The 18,961-nt window shown below is 36.8% G+C and overlaps 1 protein-coding gene across 1 annotated transcript; it reads left to right on the forward strand.

Moving 5' to 3' along the window:
- Positions 1–9,393: 9,393 nt before the first annotated feature.
- On the forward strand, positions 9,394–18,456 carry LOC101259265 (hydroxyproline O-arabinosyltransferase RDN1-like). The gene is made up of 6 exons (XM_069287500.1): positions 9,394–9,882; positions 9,966–10,030; positions 10,104–11,323; positions 11,404–11,475; positions 11,558–11,671; positions 18,290–18,456. The coding sequence occupies exons 3-6, from the start codon at positions 11,315–11,317 to the stop codon at positions 18,341–18,343; spliced, it is 249 nt and encodes an 82-aa protein (XP_069143601.1). The 5' UTR covers positions 9,394–9,882; positions 9,966–10,030; positions 10,104–11,314; the 3' UTR covers positions 18,344–18,456.
- The last annotated feature ends 505 nt before the right edge of the window (positions 18,457–18,961 follow it).

Raw genomic sequence — 18,961 nt, forward strand, 5'->3', positions numbered from 1 at the left:
CACATGAGGACTCAAACCTCAATACCATACTCATTCGAGAATTAGGTTCATTAGATTGAGTATATTAACATCTTTCAAGATTCATTATCTTTATTCCTCTTGTGTCGGTACGTGACACTCTGATCCCCTACTACTATGTGTCGGAACGTGACACTCCGATCTCCTAAATCTACGTGTCGGTTCGTGACACCCGATCCCCTAATTCTACGTGTCGGTTCGTGACACCCGATCCCCTAATTCTCATTCTATTAATTCATCAAGCCTTCTTTTATACCAAGGCATCATCATCTCATTACTTTAGATCATCAAGCCTTCTTTTATACCAAGACGTCATCATCTCATTACTTTAGTTCATCAAGCCTTCTTTTATACCAAGGCGTCATCAATAACAAGAGATTTTCAAGATTTGGGATTCAATAGCTTCATCATGCTTATTTTATCACAATTATATAAACACATCACACAAGCACACAATTAAGCATATAGAAGACTTACAATACAACCCAACACATATCATTCGCTATCAAGAGTTTACTACGAATAGTATAAAAACCATAACCTACCTCCACTGAAGATTAGTGATTAAGCAAGAAATTTCCTCAAGCTTTGTTCTTCGTTTTCTCTCTTCCTCGTTCGATCCTCTCTCTCTCTCTTTGTTCTTTCTACTTTTCTTATTCAAACCCTCATTCTTTTATCCTAATTAGCATATAATTAAGAATAAAAGATGGCAATAATAACTCACTAATTTACTTAAGGTTACCTCTTTTAACCCCCAAGTAATTAGACTTATTAAAATTAACCCACTAACTTTATAATTAGAGCAGGAATAGTCCAAAACGCCCTTAAAATAATTACAGAAATCCGACCCAGCCTGTGATTACGCAGCCTGTGACGGCCCATCGCGCCTGCGACGGTCCGTCCTGCTGCTCGGTCACAGAGTTCAGAGACTCTATTTCTCTGAAGAGTCTGTGACGGTCCGTCCTGCCATTCTGTTACGAAGTTCAGAGAGTCGTTTTCTGTACCCAATTTTCAGAATTCTAAGTATTTTGGAACGAGATACCCTCGACCGTCCATCGTTGGGCCCGTTGTCTTTGCCAGTTTTTCCAGAATCAAAGTTTGCTGCTCAAAACGACTAAACAAGTCGTTACAATAGATACCAATTTACCCATCGTTCTTCCTCGAACGATCATAAGAAGAAAAACAAGGGCGAAAAGAAGTACCTGAGTCTGTAAACAGGTGTGGATATCTTTCTTGCATATCAGCCTCTTTCTCCCAAGTGGCTTCTTCGACTGGTCGATTCTTCCAGTGAACTTTGATGGATGCAATCTCCCTTGACCTCAACTTGCGAACTTCTCTATCTAAAATAGCAACAGGCTCCTCCTCATAAGACAAATTCTCATCAAGCAAAACTGAATCCCAACGGATAATGTAGTTTCCATCCCCATGATATCTTTTCAACCTAGACACATGAAATACCGGATGCACTCGGACAGCCCTTGAGGCAAGGCTAACTCATAAGCCACCTCCCCTACTCGCTTGAGTACTTCAAATGGACCAATATACCTTGGGATAAGTTTACCTCGCTTACCAAGCCGCATCACCCCTTTCATGGGCGAAACCTTCAGCAAGACTTGTTCACCCTCCATGAACTCTAAGTCTCTAACTTTTCTATCTGCATATTCCTTTTGCCTACTTTACGCCGCTAACAGCTTCTCTTGAATAGATTTCACTTTCTCTAATGAATCCCTCAAAAGGCCAGTACCCCAAGGTCTAACCTCAAATGCATCAAACCACCCAATGGGAGACCTACATCTTCTCCCATATAGTGCCTCAAATGGGGCCATATCAGTGCTTGAGTGATAGCTATTGTTGTAAGAGATCTCCGCTAAGGGTAAAAAGCTATCCCAATAACCACCAAATTCTATCACACATGCGCGAAGCATATCCTCCAATACTTGAATCGTTCGCTCAGACTGACCATCGGTCTGAGGATGGAATGCAGTACTGAGGTCCAACCTAGTACCCAATTCCGCATGCAATGTTTTCCAAAACTTAGAAGTAAACTGCGTACCTCTATCAGATATGATGGAGAGTGGAACCCCATGCAACCGAACAATTTCTGAGATATAGATTTTGGCTAACTTCTCTGCATTGTAAGTCACCTTGACCGGAATGAAATGAGCAGACTTAGTTAACCTATCAACAATCACCCAAATAGAGTCATACTTACCCATTGTCTTTGGAAGACCAACCACGAAATCCATTGCAATCCTTTCCCACTTCCATTCATGAATGGTCATTCTCTGAAGTGTTCCTCCGGGCCTCTGGTGTTCATACATTACATGCTGACAGTTTGGACATTTGGCAATAAAGTCAACAATATCACGCTTCATTCTACTCCACCAAAAGTGTTGCTTTAGGTCACGATACATCTTGGTTGCACCAGGATGTATAGAATACCTTGAACTATTAGCCTCTGTCATAATAGTGTTGATCAAATTATCGACGCGGGGTACACATACCCTTCCCTTGATTCTCAAAACACCTTCCTCATCGATTTGTGCTTCCTTAGCCTCTCCTCGCAATACTTTATCTTGGATTCTGCTTAGTTTCTCATCCTCAAACTGTTTTCCCTTAATCTTGTCAAGAAAAGAAGATCTTGCCTCTACACAAGCCAACAATCCTCCCTTCTCATTTACTTCTAACCTCATCAAGTCGATAGCCAGAGTCTGAACCTCTCTAGCCAATGGACGTCTAGAAACTTGCAAGTGAGCTAGACTTCCCATGCTCCCTGCCTTTCTACTTAAGGCGTCTGCCACAACATTAGCCTTTCCTGGGTGATACAAGATGGTAACATCATAATCCTTCAGTAGTTCCATCCACCTCCTCTGTCTCAAATTTAAATCCCTCTGAGTAAAGACATACTGTAGGCTACGATGATCCGTGTATACTTCACACTTAGCTCCATATAAATAGTGTCTCCATTGCTTTAATGCAAACACTACCGCAGCCAACTCCAAATCATGGGTCGGATAATTACGTTCGTGCACCTTTAATTGCCTCGAAGCATAAGCAATTACATTCTTGTCTTGCATTAGTACTGCACCCAAACCCGAATAGGATGCATCACAATAGAAAATGAAATTCTTATCTTCCACTGGCAAGGTAAGGATTGGTGCGGTAGTCAACAAAGTCTTGAGCTTCTGAAAGCTTTCTTCACATTCATCCGACCATACAAATGGAACATTCTGCTTAGTCAAGTTCGTCAATTGGGAAGCAATGGAAGAGAATCCCTTGACAAATCGACGGTAATAGCTAGCTAAACCAACAAAGCTCCTTATTTCTGACACATAAGTGGGTCTTACCCAATTCTTCACTGTCTCAATCTTAGAAGGATCCACCATCACCCCATCCTTAGAAACCACATGCCCCAAGAAGGACACTGCATCTAGCCAAAACTCACACTTGGAGAATTTGGCATAAAGCTTTTTCTCCCTCAACATTTCCAATACCATTCTCAAATGCTCTTCATGTTCTTTCTTGCTCTTTGAGTATATCAGTATATCATCAATAAATACGATCACAAAGAGATCATAATATGGCTTAAAAATCCCATTCATCAAGCTCATGAAAGCAGCAGGGGCATTCGTAAGACCAAAAGACATCACTACAAATTCGTAATGCCCATACCTGGTCTGAAAAGCAGTCTTTGGCACATCCGTTTCTCGTATTTTCAATTGATGATAACCAGATCTCAAGTCAATCTTAGAGAAGACACAAGCACCTTGTAACTGTTCGAACAAGTCATCAATGCGAGGAATGGGATATTTGTTCTTAATAGTTACCTTGTTCAACTGTCTCTAGTCTATGCATATCCAAAAACTCCCATCCTTCTTCTTCACAAACAAAACAGGAGAACCCCAAGGAGATGCACTTGGTCTAATAAAGCCTTTGCTTAGAAACTCTTGAAGTTGTGCCTTTAACTGTCTTAACTCCGCGGGAGCCATTCTATAAGGGGGTATAGAAATGGGGCGAGTGCCCGGTTCAAGATGAATGCAGAAGTCAATATCCCTATCTGGTGGCATACCAGGAAGATCTGCAGGGAACACATCCAAAAACTCGCGGACTATCGAAACCGACTCAATTGTAGGTACTTGGGTAGTATCATCCCTGAGATGTGCCAAGAATGCCAAACAACCCTTACTAACAATTTTCTTAGCACGAAGGAAGGAGATGATACGAACCGGATTGGAAGTGTAGTCACCCTCCCACACTAACGGATCTGTCCCGGGCTTGGCTAACGTCATAGTTTTAGCGTTACAATCCAAGATTGCAAAATTCGGAGAAAGCCAAGTCATACCCAGAATTACATCAAAATCAACCATTTCTAAGATAACCAAGTGTACATAAGTATTGCTCCCCACAAAAGTCACCAAACAAGACCTATACACTCTTTCAACTATCACAGACTCACCCACCGGAGTAGAAACACGAATAGGCATGTCAAGCAATTCACAACGTAAATTAAGACCATTAGCAAATGCAGAAGATACATATGAAAATGTAGAGCCAGGGTCAAATAATACAGAAGCCATACAATCACAAACCAAAAGATTACCTGTGATAACAACATCTGATGTCTCCGCTTCCGACCGCCCAGGGAAAGCGTAACAATGAGCCCTATCATCTGTCTGTCCGTTACCTGTAACAGGTTGCACTGCAGTAGTTCCCATTTGTCCATCACCCCGGCCGTTTTGATGACCACCATTACCTCGGCCACCACGTCCTCCAGAATAACGGCCTCTACCATGACCACCTCTACCTCTAGCTATTGGGGGTCTATAACTCTGTTTTGGACAATTCCTCCTAATGTGTCCAGTCTCCCCACATCCATAACACTCTCTGGAGTCAAGCATAGGTCTCTCAGAGAAGTGTTGACCAGTCTGAGGTGGACCCCCAACTACAGTCTGTAGTGAAGACTGAATTGGTCGGATTGAGTAACCTCCTGAACCCTGTCCTCTAGAGTAAGAACCATTAAACTCACCTCCCTTTCGAAACCTTTTTGATGTCGATGCCATGGTGAAGTCATCTAGCTTCACTCCTTCCACCTTTATCACGAAGTCTACCACTTCTTGGAAGGATTTTGCCGTAGCCGCTACCTGTAAGGCTGAAATCCGCAAGTCTGACCTCAACCCCTTCACAAAACGGCGAATCCGCTCTTGTGGACTGAAACAAAGTTGGGTGGCATACCTGGATAATGCACGAAACTTAGTCTCATATGCGGTAACCTACATCCTACCTTTCTCTAGGCTCAAAAACTCATCTTTTTTCCTATCCCTCAAAGTCTGAGGGATATACTTCTCCATAAAAAAGCTAGAGAATGATGCCCAAGTCATCGGTGGTGCCTCTGTTGGTTGACACACAACATGTGACCGCCACCACATTTTGGCATTCCCTTGAAACTGATAAGTCACAAACTCAACACCAAACCGTTCTACTATACCCATCTTGTGTAGTAGCTCATGACAGTCAACCAGAAAATCATAAGCATCCTCAGATTCAGCACCCTTGAAGACTGGAGGTTTCAATTTCAAGAACATACTGAAAAGTTCATGCTGATCATTTGTCATTATAGGCCCTGTAATCAGACGAGGAAACGTGCCTATGTCCAATGAGGCATCCATGCGGGGAGCCACAGTAGCCGCATGTTGTACCTCCGGACCCTGAGGTGCTGGTGCAGAAAACACTGGAGGTGTTTGACCTTGATCAGATAACCCACTAAGATAAGCAAGAACCTGATTGATGATCTCTGGGGTAGGTTGGGGAGGCAATCCCTCATTCTGTACTTGTTCAGTTTCCCCTTCCTCACCCTCTCTTACTACTTCTTCAGTCGGTGGATGAGTCACTGCCCTAGTATCAGATGGGCTAGGTGCTCGTCCTCTTCCTCTAGAGGACGTCCTACCACGACCTCTACCACGGCCACTTACCGCTACTCTTCCTTGAGCTACAACCCCAGTGGCTGGCTCAGACGCTTCTTGTCTTGTTGATGTTGATGTTGGCGCAGTCGTTGCTCTAGTTCTAACCATCTGCGAAATAGAGTGAAGATGGTCAGATACCAATTTGTATCACCTAGATACTAATTGGACCCAAGTAATAGCACGAAAGAAAGAAAGAATGGAATTTTCCTAAAGTCTTATAGCCTCTAAAAGAAAAGTAAAGGCGTCCCCCTACCGTTCCTTAAGACTCTACTAGACTCGTTCTTGTGTGATGAGACCAACGAACCTAATGCTCTGATACCAAGTTTGTCACGACCCAAATCGGGTCGCGACTGGCACCCACACTTACCCTCCTATGTGAGCGAACCAACCAATCTAAACCTTAACATTTCAATATAATATCAACAGAAAGTAATGCGGAAGGCTTAAACTCATTAATAAAATCAATAACTATTATTATCCCCAAAATCTGGAAGTCATCACCACAAGAACATCTATGATCAAATTACTAAACTAAGAGTATTCTAAAAAGCTAAAATAAGTAAAAGCTAGTCCATGCCGGAACTTCAAGGCATCAAGACATGAAGAGAAAAACCCAGTCCAAGCTAGAAGCATTAGCTCACCCTGAAATCCAGTGTGATTGAAGACTGGCTAGAATTACGGTTGAGTTGAAGACGACGGCACGTTTGCTGCACTCCACAAATAACAAAGAAGAAAACATAAAAGTAGGGGGTCAGTACAAACACAAGTACTGAGTAGGTATCATCGGCCAACTCCAAATAGAAAATAATATATATCAAGTAATATCATGAATCAACTACAATACCTACATGTAGCAACAACAAGCCTATAATCATTACCAAGTACCGCCAAGTTCACACATGAGGACTCAAGCCTCAATACCATACTCATTTGGGAATTAGGTTCATTAGATTGAGTATATTAACATCTTTCAAGATTCATTATCTTTATTCCTCTTGTGTCGGTACGTGACACTCCGATCCCCTACTACTATGTGTCGGAACGTGACACTCCGATCTCCTAAATCTACGTGTCGGTTCGTGACACCCGATCCCCTAATTCTACGTGTCGGTTCGTGACACCCGATCCCCTAATTCTCATTCTATTAATTCATCAAGCCTTCTTTTATACCAAGGCATCATCATCTCATTACTTTAGATCATCAAGCCTTCTTTTATACCAAGACGTCATCATCTCATTACTTTAGTTCATCAAGCCTTCTTTTATACGAAGGCGTCATCAATAACAAGAGATTTTCAAGATTTGGGATTCAATAGTTTCATCATGCTTATTTTATCACAATTATATAAACACATCACACAAGCACACAATTAAGCATATAGAAGACTTACAATACAACCCAACGCATATCATTCGCTATCAAGACTTTACTACGAATAGTATAAAAACGATAATCTACCTCCACCGAAGATTAGTGATCAAGCAAGCAATTTCCCCAAGCTTTGTTCTTTGTTTTCTCTCTTCCTCGTTCGATCCTCTCTCTCTCTCTCTCTCTTTGTTCTTTCTACTTTTTTTATTCAAACCCTCTTTCTTTTACCCTAATTAGCATATAATTAAGAACAAAAGATTGCAATAATAAGCTACTAATTAACTTAAGGTTACCTCTTTTAACCCCCGAGTAATTAGACTTATTAAAATTAACCCACTAACTTTATAATTAGAGCAGGAATAGTCCAAAACGCCCCTTAAAATAATTACAGAAATCCGACCCAGCCTGTGATTACGCAGCCTGTGACGGCCCATCGCGCCTGCGACGGTCCGTCCTGCTGCTCCGTCACAGAGTTCAGAGACTCAATTTCTCTGAAGAGTCTGTGATGGTCCGTCACACCTGTGACGGTCCGTCCTGCCATTCCGTTACAAAGTTAGAGAGTCGATTTCAGTACCCAATTTTCAGAATTCTAAGTATTTTAGAACGAGATACCCTCGATGGTCCGTCGTGGGGCCCGTTGTCTTTGCCAGTATTTCCAGAATCAAAGTCTGCTGCTCAAAACGACTAAACAGGTCGTTACAAATAAGATGCTCTTTTGTTTGCCATATTTTGCATTTAATTTAGTTGCTACTCTTTTTTTGGGAGATTGAAAAAGAGCTCATAAAAGAAGTGGGTAAAGAGAAGAGAGGAAGAAATAGTGCGAGAGAGACAGAAAAAAGAGCGAAAAGGAGGAAAAAAAGAGCGACAGAAAAGAAAAAGAGCGAGAGAGAGAGAATTTACTTAAATACACAATGGTGTCATATATTGCTATAAATTATAATAATTAAAGAGTACATTTAAAATAAGTAATTATTTTTAAAATGGAATCCACTCAAGTAATTAATCCAACAAAAAAAATATAAAATTTACTAAACAGAATATAATCAGGGCCCAACAGAACATTAATCTATACTTCGAAAAACACATACTAGAGACCCTTAGTGATCAAGACATAAAAATGGAGTGAAATTTAAAAATATGAATTCGATTTTATTTATTTGTTGAGTCTATATTTTGTTAACATAAAAGAAATTATTGTTCATATAAAAAATTTAGTTGAGTGATTTTATCGATATATAAATACTTAAGTTGAGTGATTTTATTGATTATAATATCTAAGTTGAGTGATTTTAGTGAAACAAAAGAAAGTTTAATGACTTTACTAGCTATATTCTCAAAGTTGAGTGACCGTTTGAGATATTAACTCCAAACAAAGTGATTAAAATAAGAGAAAGTGTAACAATATTATGTGAATGAAATTTGATGGACTTGGACTTATGGTTTAATAGTTAGACTAAAATGTAATTGTTGAGCTTGAGAGGATGATAAAGTTAAAGACTTAAGTTGATGAAATTTATCAAAATATTTATATTTTATTTAATAATGTCTAAATAATTATAACTTTATATATATATATATATATATATACATGTATATATATATATATACATGTATATATATATGTATGTGTATATATATATATATATATACATATATATATATATAAATTCTCGATTCAATTTGATTATTTTTGTGGTTTTTTCTTAGTGAAATCAAAATCAAATCAAATAGTATCAGTTTTGAAAATTTAAATCATATCTAACCAAATTAAATATGAATTATTTTAATCGATTATGCTGGAATTGCAGTTTGGTTTGATTTATCAACCACGACCATGAATAGCCATAGGAGTAATAATAATACTCCCCCGTTTTGATTTAGCTGGCTGCCTTGAATTTCGTCATTGGTTTGTGTCTTGATAGTACTTCTTTGATTTTAGTAAAAGTTGGAATATGGTTTTGTGCTTGTGGACTCCTTTTAATTAGTTATATAAAGCTAACATGATTTTGACAAGAGTCTCTTTTAATTTTTGCGCTCTGACTAATATGTAGAAAAAAAAGAAAACAATATAGCTAAGTGTTTTAAGCTTTATTTGTGCTTGTGTTGTCGCAGGGTAAGGACAGACAGTAACTAAGGAAGGACAAAAAGAGTTGATGCCAATGGGTTGAATGACACCACTAGTATTTCTTTTTCTTGTTTTTTGGTTTGTAACATATAATGTGATTACAATATTTGTTGGGTTTGAGAAATCAAAATCAAGGGATGTTGGTTTTCCTGATCCCATTATTCAGAATCCCACAAAACTAGGTAATATATCAGAAAAGTTGTTATTCCATATAGCATTAACAGCAACTGATACTTCTTATAGCAAGTGGCAATGCCGCATCATGTACTACCGGTATATGAAAAATAAGAATTTACCGGGTTCAGAGATGGGAAAATTCACCCGGAATCCTCCATTTAGGAATCCCTGACAATCTTATGGATGGAATTCCCACATTTGTCGTTGATCCTCTTCCACAAGGTTTTTATATGGTCAGAATTAAACATGCCTTTAATTTCTTCCCTCCACTCAGGTTTTGGCATCAAATACTCAGTTAGTTTGCTGCTTATTACAGGGTTAGATAGTCCTCAATAGACCTGCATTCGTTTAGTGGTTGGAGAAGGCTACCATAGAAGAGGAGTGAGTTGTCAAATGTATTTATCTGCAGCTTGACTGCACATATGTATATAACAATCTTATTCTATTGTGGCAGATACATACTTATGGCAGAGCCTGATCACATCTTTTTGAAACCGCTGCCAAATTTCGCTTATGGAGATTACCCGGTTGCTTTCCCTTTTTTCTACATGAAACCTGCTGAACACGAGGATATCATAAGGAAATTCGTTCCCAAACAAAATGGTCCTATAACAAATGTTGATCTCATTGGAAATTCACCTGTCATCATTAAGAAGGTATACTTTTACTACCATGTATTAAATTATTGAAGCAACCCCCTTTATTCTGCATGCTCCACAAGTTTAGAGAGTAAGAATTTCATGATAATATAAGTAGCAGTAACTCTGACCGAATACATGCTCCGCAAGTTTAGTTATTAACACTAGAAGAGTGAAGTTGATGTAAGACAAGACCACAATTGTGGTGCCAAATTTAGATATCTTGGTTTGCTGTTTCAAAAGAATGGAATGATAAATGGAGATGTTACTCAAGGTGTTATCATATATATGCCTGCTTAAGACTTGGAGTCTTTCACAATATTCTTGATATCACCTTATACTTTGGACTCTCGAAATCAATGTACATCAACGTTCCAACTATGGCTGAGGCTCTAATTATTTGCTTGTTTGATTTAATTTTCAGGATACATATCTTGACTGTCATTGATCATTAGCTTTATCATATCCCCCTACTCCTTGTACCATTACTTTTGAAAGTATTGCCGATATCTAGACGGTTCATTTCTTTACAGATTTTGATTTTTTTTGTGTTGCAATTGTCATACTCGCTGATTTTTCAATATCTGCTTGTTTCAGGTTGTCAATCTTCATAAATAACTGCAAGGTTATTTATATATTTTTAATGTTGTTAATACTATCTACATGTATCTTTTCAGCTTTAATTTCATCAATTATTCAGAATAATTTTCCGTGTGTGTTTAGATTGTTATTAGATACAGGTCTCTCAACTGTGATCAAGTTTATTACAGCTACATCAATGCTTCGATCAGCACTATGTGCTTATTCTGCACCTGTATTTTTCAAGGAATTATTTTTGGTTTATAATACAGAATTTGTTGGAGGAAGTTGCAACTACATGGATGAATATTTCTCTAAGAATGAAACATGATGAAGAAACAGATAGAACTTTTGGTTGGATCTTAGAAATGTGAGAGATGTACTAATGAGCTGAAAGATATTGTAGGTTGCTTTGCATGGTGTTCAGCATATTCTTTGGAAAGACTTTATGCTACAGGTTTTGATCTGTTTCTGTATATTTATTTTCTTATACTTTTCATAAGTAAGTAAATTTTTGGATTTTTGAAAATGTTTTAGCCACCTTGGGATTTGGACAGTAGAAAAATGTTTATCCTCTATTACACTTATGCGTGTCACTACAACATGCAGGTAAAGTTATTATTTGTGTACTTAATTAGTTTCAATCTTTGTATTAATGATGAGTAATCTTATGCCGTAGCTTGTTGTTCAGAGTGAGCTTGCTTACGGAAAAATTGGAGAGTGGCGATTTGATAAGAGGTCCTATATCAAAGGACCTCCACTTAAAAATTTATCCCTGCCTCCACCTAACGTCCCAGAAAGTGTGGTATGTAATATGTATACATCTCTCCATAAATCTTCAATAAGCATGGTTATTAGTGTGGCCTATATTGGTACAATTTTTTGAATAAAACACCGCATGCAATTATTAGTTAGATACAGATGAGGAGATCAATGATTTGGTTGCCAGTATTCATCAAGTAGTATGTTGTTAATATTCATTCCAGGAGAATCAATTGTCTCTTAAAGCTACAAGTGAAGAATAACCGATTTATCAAGTTTAGTATCTATTCTTGATTCTAGCCCTACTATTCAATCCCTTAACAGAGGAAAACATTGGTTAGTAGATTGAATCTACGTCACTATTCTTTCCAACCGATCCAGAAAAAAGTAGATCAACTGTAGTATTTTTGTTTCTGATAAACAACAAGTAAGCCCTACTTGTCACATAATGAGTATTATATACATGCATTACATTGAATATAGGTATTTGCTTCAAGGCAAAAAAATAAACACTCCAGTATGCATCAACTATAACAAGATATAAAATCTTATTGAAGTTGGTTTTTACCCTGCCTCCTTGTATGAGTTCTCAGTCACAACGTTAGTGCCCACAAAATAAGCTAGCCCATATTATTGTGGGTTGGTGAGTGACTTTTTAGATAGGTAAAATATATGTTTATGCCCATATTTAATCCATAGAAATATGAGTATTCATTGGTAATATATGGGTTAGCCGAATCAGTTAAGCTCTCAACTTTAATTTACTCGTATCACTAAAATTGTTGTAACTTTTCTTATTCTTTTTATGTTCCTAATTGTTCTTCTCTATGATTGAAAAACATAAATTGTTTGACCCTAAAAAAATATATACTATATTACATGACATTTCTTTTCTTAATTATAATATTGAAAAGTTAAATAGGAATTTTTTTCTTTTTTTACATTGATGATACAATAAAACTAAATAAAACATCTTCAACATTTTCTTTTTATCAATGTTTAATTCTAAAGTAGAGTACTATTCTAATCATGTAAATATGGGTAACCTTGTATTTTACCCAATCCATTTGTTACCGATATGAAATATGAGTTTGTTGAATTCTCATTCATTTTATGTTGACCATTTTCAACTGTCTAAATTTTTATTCAACCCGTCCATTTTCATCACTAGTCACATGATATTGAAGAAACCTTACCCCCTATACAAGAACTAGATTCTTTTACTTTTACCAAAATAAACAATCCCAACACAATAAAACAAAGATTTTATCATGAAAACCTTTCTCCCTCAAGGAAGGAAAAACCACACCACCATTTTATTATCATTAAGAAAAATTCAAAATTGCAACTCAATAATCAAAGAACTAACTCTAGTACCTTTACTCTCTATCGATTAACTATAATCAAATCTCTATTCTTAAGTCAAACTCGTTTCTTATTACAATTCTCTCAAACTCTCTTTAACTCAACTCCCAGTCAAAACCAACTTCCTGTTATAACACTCTCAAAATTTCTTCTCTCTTAGAACACACCTCCTAAACACTGATTCAAGAACAACCAATGTAACACATTACTTCAGAATGAAATTCCAACTCTAGTACTTCTTTCATTTGCTTTGTTGATCTCCTTGATTATTCGGCCTTCTCTTGGAATAATTTCTCTCAATTTATGATTTCACAAAGACAACTATTTCTCTTTTTTGCTTTTTCCTTTATAGAAGTTCATTTTCTCTTGATCGACTTCTACCAGGAAGATATAAGTTTTCCTACAAATCTAATCCTTTTCATCTCGGCTTGCTAGTTTGGACACACATTTCCTCTTTTATCTCTAAATAAGCGAATTCTTCCCGCCTCTTTATTTTATGTCCGGTATGTGTTATGTGCACCTTGTTCATTTTGACATCATCAAAAGTATTTTGAGCAATCCATTATTCATAAATTTACCTCTTTTCGATGATGAAATATATACTTAGACATGATAACAGAATGTGAACAATATCTAAGGATATTAGCCATCCAAACAAAAAGAGAAGAACAAATCAAAGACAAATAATCCAGTAAAAGAGTATGCATTAGGTTATAAGTTCACAGTGCTCCAAACAAATATCCAACATTGACACAAAACATAACTTTTCACAAGAATGTCTCAAAAAAACAAAAAGGAATGATATAGGAGGTGGAAGGAGGGAGAGGTATGTGGGGTATGAGATAGGGACAATAAATATGAAACATGATACACACGAGCATTGTTGTCTTGTTGTTGGAGTAGTAACTGGTCCTTCAATCTAGCTACTTCCACCTATGACTAGGCCATCTTAGTACAAAGAGTATCAATCTAAGTAAGGAGGACAATATTATGTTCCCTGGTAGCACGAAGATCATTGAGAAGAATGGCAACTGGTCTAGTAGCCCTGGGAGCAGTAGCAGAACCAAGTCGTCATAATCAAGAAGTCTGCAGTAAGAAAGACTAGACCTAAGTAACCATATGCGACTTGTTCAGAACTCTTCCTTCCATCAAGGGATTATTAAAAGCTTTAAACATAATAGTGGGAAGGATACTAAAAGCCAACTGATGAGGACCAGGCTTAGGATTAACTACGTATCGCATGTGTTTTATCATAAAAGAAGGCCAGTCAATAGGTTCTTTGTTTTCGAGGGCAATGGAAATCCCCATGTCCTTAAAGGAAGCCTGATGTAGTTTGTCCCCCTAGAAAGAACTCCCTTGTGCACTAATTCGTACAACAATTTGTGAAAAGGTATCATTTTCCCTTTAAGCACCTTTCTTGGTCGTGCAAAGACCCTCCATTGTGTTTACATAGATGTGAGCAAAAAAATTTCATCGTTGGTTCACACGTATTCACTTATACCAGCTATCTAAATATGAAAAATTTCGTGAAGACGTACATTATAAAATATTAATTTAACCTTATTAACAGGGGAAGTAGCAACGTTATCTTCAAACACATTTAGGTTCACATAAAATTCAACTACCTCATTTTTGTGGACCTCTAACCTTGTGTCAAGAAACAGATCCGCCCAACCCTGAAATTACAACAATTCAAGCACCTTTTGAACCACATCTAAAGTCCAAACCTCGTGATGAGAGGTTCTTCCCCTTAAAAATGCTTTAGACCTGAAACACATTTCCTTCCCTATTTTGAAGTACTTGGACAAATTCTTACTCATTTTTTGTGGCGGAGAAAGGAATTAGAGGGAGTAAAATCATGAGGTGCCTAGGTCTTAACCAAGAACAACAAGAAGAGACTGAGGGGAGCGAAATAGAGACTTACCGGCGTGACGATATTTCTTGCTTGATTCAACATCCTTTTTAGTTGGGCCTGACTAGCTTCGTGTGAATGGGATGTGGATAATGGTTTTCACTTGAGCAATATGCTTGCATGGTTTCTGCGGAACAGTTTGGCGTAGTTGACTAATAAGGGGAACCTCATCAATGCCTACGTTTTGTGAATAAGTGGTCTGGGTGGGCATTGGGTTAGGATTTGATGTAGGAAGAGGAATTTCTAAGGATTATGGCGGGACTAATGGTCTTGAAGAAGTGGATATTTGATAAATAAAATTAGAGTTAGGGTTTTTGGAGGAGATGGTGAGAGAGTTAAAGGGCTGCCGAAGGCGTATATTGGGAGAAGAGAGGATGACCGGATCAAAGATGTTGACCAATGAGGAGGGAATTGATGAGGCGGATATGAAGGTGTGGTGGAGGTGACGCCTTGCCCCTAAGACAATTTCCTAGATGACTCGGTGTTAGACCCGTAAACTACTTGATCTGACTATGTGCAGACATGTCAAGGACTTGGGCATTGGTCTTGACATGAATGGGGGCAAAACAGTGCAACACAGGTTCAAGGTGCTTGGGTGTTGGCAAAGCAACTTGAACATGCAAGACTTATGTGTGGGCAGGAGTCATCGGTAAGGCAGCGTGTTGGCATGATAAGGCAAAGCTGTGAAGAATTTATGGTGGAAAAATCAAAGGCATTTCATGTGAATTGCTGAAATAAAACTAAGTGTTGGAGGGAAGCTAAAATATTCTAAGTATTGGAAGCTGGCTGAAACATTCTAAGTGTTGGAATGTAGCCTGAAATATTCTAAGTGTTAACATATTAATATTTCGCGTGGATAGGGATGTAATTTGAATTAGATCCTATCTGTTAGAAATATAGATGTTGGAAACTTTAGTTTGAATCATGTGATGACAAGTGTCGGACATGTGTTATTTGTAACTGACTTAAGTAACTGCCACTTGTAGAAATTTTATAAAGGTTGAAATTTCGTTTAAGGCTATAGAGAGTGATTCTGGTCTTAGATAAACTCGTGAAGCCTTCCCTTTGTATTAAATATAAGATTAATAATTGTTGGGACGAGTTCCTGTACATTCTGTTCGCTGTTTAACTTTGCTGCTTAAGTATTTCTATCCTTAGTCAACTCTGTGTGAGTAAGATAGGTTGAGTGTTGCAGACATTTCCAGGACTGCCTAGGGTGGCATTCGGTAAAAATAAATCGACCCTCTTTCACTTAGGCATGTATTCCTTTTCGGTGAGGAGGAGGAGTCCTCATCAACGGAGTAGGAGACTAGGTTTGGTGGTTTAGACATTGTGAGGATTTATGGGTTTGAGAGGTTTTTCGGTGCTTATGTGAGAGATCAGTGTACAAGATTAATCATCACCATTATTTCTTTAGTCTTAGCCTAGTCTAGTATAAATACTATATTATTCCATTTTAGTAGGTAGATTATTTTTGTGATATATATTGAGATTATGACTGATACTTTAGAGTCTAGAGAGAGTTGGGTCTATGACCTTTATATTAATAAATTGATGATTTGACAAAGCTTTCCTCTTGAAGGTTTATCTTTTAGTTAGGTGCTTGTTAGATTCTATTAATTGAGGGTTTAAGCTTTCTACTGTACTTGTGAATCAATCTCCATCTGGTGTTTTTTCTATCCTTGTATCTTTATTTTTTCTTCTTAGTTTTAAGGTTTCCACTTTCACATTTCAGTTTTATATCTAGAAGAATGGATGGAGTTTGTAGAGAATCATGTCTTTTTTTTGGATATTCTTTGCCTTTTGGTATACCCTTGTTTATGATGAAATATGTTTACCTTATAAAAAAAGAAATTGAAACAGTTCCCTCAATCCCAAGTTCAAACCATTATAACAAGATAATTTTAATAATATATACACTGTTATTAATGATTCACTTGGAAATATTATGAACTTACGTTTTACAGAAATACTAATAATTTGTTTTCAGGTCCATTTCATTTCAATGTTGAGGTTTTTTTTTGATTCAGTAGATTCATTCCTAGCATCAAGAAGACAATATTGTCTTTGCCAAAGTAGGAAGCTGAGAAGCTACAAAAAAATTCTATACATTAAAACACTATTTAGAATGTTAGTTTTAGGAGACAAAAGAAGTAGTCTATCTACAAATTAAATCAATTTTTTAGCTTAACAGAAGTAGGAGACATTTGGTTTTGAGGAAATGCTAACCACCGAAACAATTTAGACCCGGACTTAATTACAACAATTATTGGGCGTTGCTTCTATGGATCCTTTGCTTTCGTTATGATCTGTTCTTAGAACTTTTTGGACTTATTTATGAGTATGGACCCAATTTCACAAAGAGCATGCTGACTTGACCTCTCATATTATCCCCTACATGTAGTCAATTATGTACTACTTCCAGCTACTAACATCATTTCTAATTTGATTTTTGCGTTGCTGCGACATTCATCTTTGGATATTTACGAGTCTCATAATCATTCTTCAACTTAATTACCAATCACATTTTCACATAATCCATTATATCCATCCTTTGTTGAATATGTATGTCACCTAAATTATCTCCGGCCATGCTTATGAACAATTATCCTAAAAACTATGATCTACAATATTCATATCCATAATATATACCAGCTTTTGGTCATCATGCACCATGAAACATTAATTTTTATTCTTTTGGTTGATGAACTTTGTAATTTTTTCTTATTTATCAACATGGATGTTCACTTGTTTGGCCTCCTTAGTCCTAATGAAATATTAAACAACTTAAATAACCCCAATAATGTTTATTTTATATACCATATGAAGAATAACTTCATGCCTTTCGTATTATGATGTAATTCTTGAGTAGTATATATAAAGCCTAGGTGTGTAGCTATGTTTGTATGGGTGACAAATGAATGGACATCAAAATCGCATCCCCGTCATCAAGATTTATACTTTTCTCCTCTAACATGTTTTTGTGGAATCTTGGTACAAGCCAAAAAAAAAAACCTCAGGCTGTGTGTCACAGTCTCTCATCACTTTTCGGTCTACTCCATTATTTTTATTTTGCTTTTGCATATCCTCACTCCCATATTGTCTCATCGCTTTTAGGGATACTCTATTATTTTTATTTTGCTTTTGCATATCCTCACTCCACCACTACTATTCACTTGACACATTTTAAATTTAATTTCTTGTATGGTTTCACCTATTGTGTATGTTACCTGTTCAACTTAATGAGTATTATATACTTCTTTTTTAGCATTCCCCTTCTATTATGTTGAATCTCCGAAACGCCAATTATTAAATTATATAAGATATCTTTTTAAATGTTAGATTTTGTTTTTTCGAGGCTTATAACTAGTGATAAGGTTGCAGGTAACTCTCGTGAAGATGGTAAACGAAGCAACTGCCAACATTCCAAATTGGTGAGCAGAGTAGTGATATTATACTATTTGAAGCCCAACCTACACAAAACAAACGATTCTTTTTCACTCTCACAAAAATGTAATACATAGAAACAAGTTTTATAATATATATGGAAATGTTTATCTAGTAAACATATTTTGATAAATTAAATATAGATGGTTAAATCCTTTCTTTTTCACTTCTTTTATCCACCAGAAGGAAGAGTCTACAAAGAATATTTCTTTAAACCTAGATAAACATCAAATACCATTAAAATATACAACCAAAATGTGTTTAAATGTCAATGGTCCGGACATGCTGTGTATCATAATATATAGGGACAATGACCTGGAAGACCCTTTTACTGGTCTCAATTCATAATTTGAATTATTTTACTTACATTTTATCAACTAAACCCTTAAGCTCAATGAAACTCTATTTTTAAGCCCTTTTGACCATAGACAAAACTTATGTGACACTAAAATCTCCGAATTGGATAAATTCATGATCCCACACGTCTTTGAAGCAAGTCTTACAATATTATTATTTTAAAATGGTCAAAATTATAAGATAAAATAAAAATTATAAAAAAATGAAAAGAATGTTATATTGAAAACCTTCTTCTTAACTCCACCTCGTCCC

The sequence above is a fragment of the Solanum lycopersicum genome, chromosome 7 (assembly GCF_036512215.1).
Source record: "Solanum lycopersicum chromosome 7, SLM_r2.1".
NCBI classification, from domain to species: Eukaryota; Viridiplantae; Streptophyta; class Magnoliopsida; order Solanales; family Solanaceae; genus Solanum; species Solanum lycopersicum.

Bases quoted from the DNA above. Each gene is read 5' to 3' on its own strand.
- LOC101259265 (XM_069287500.1), top strand. The intron at 11,476-11,557 runs GTAAAGTTATTA...CTTGTTGTTCAG, and splicing joins CGTGTCACTACAACATGCAG to AGTGAGCTTGCTTACGGAAA. The intron at 11,672-18,289 runs GTATGTAATATG...ATAAGGTTGCAG, and splicing joins CTAACGTCCCAGAAAGTGTG to GTAACTCTCGTGAAGATGGT.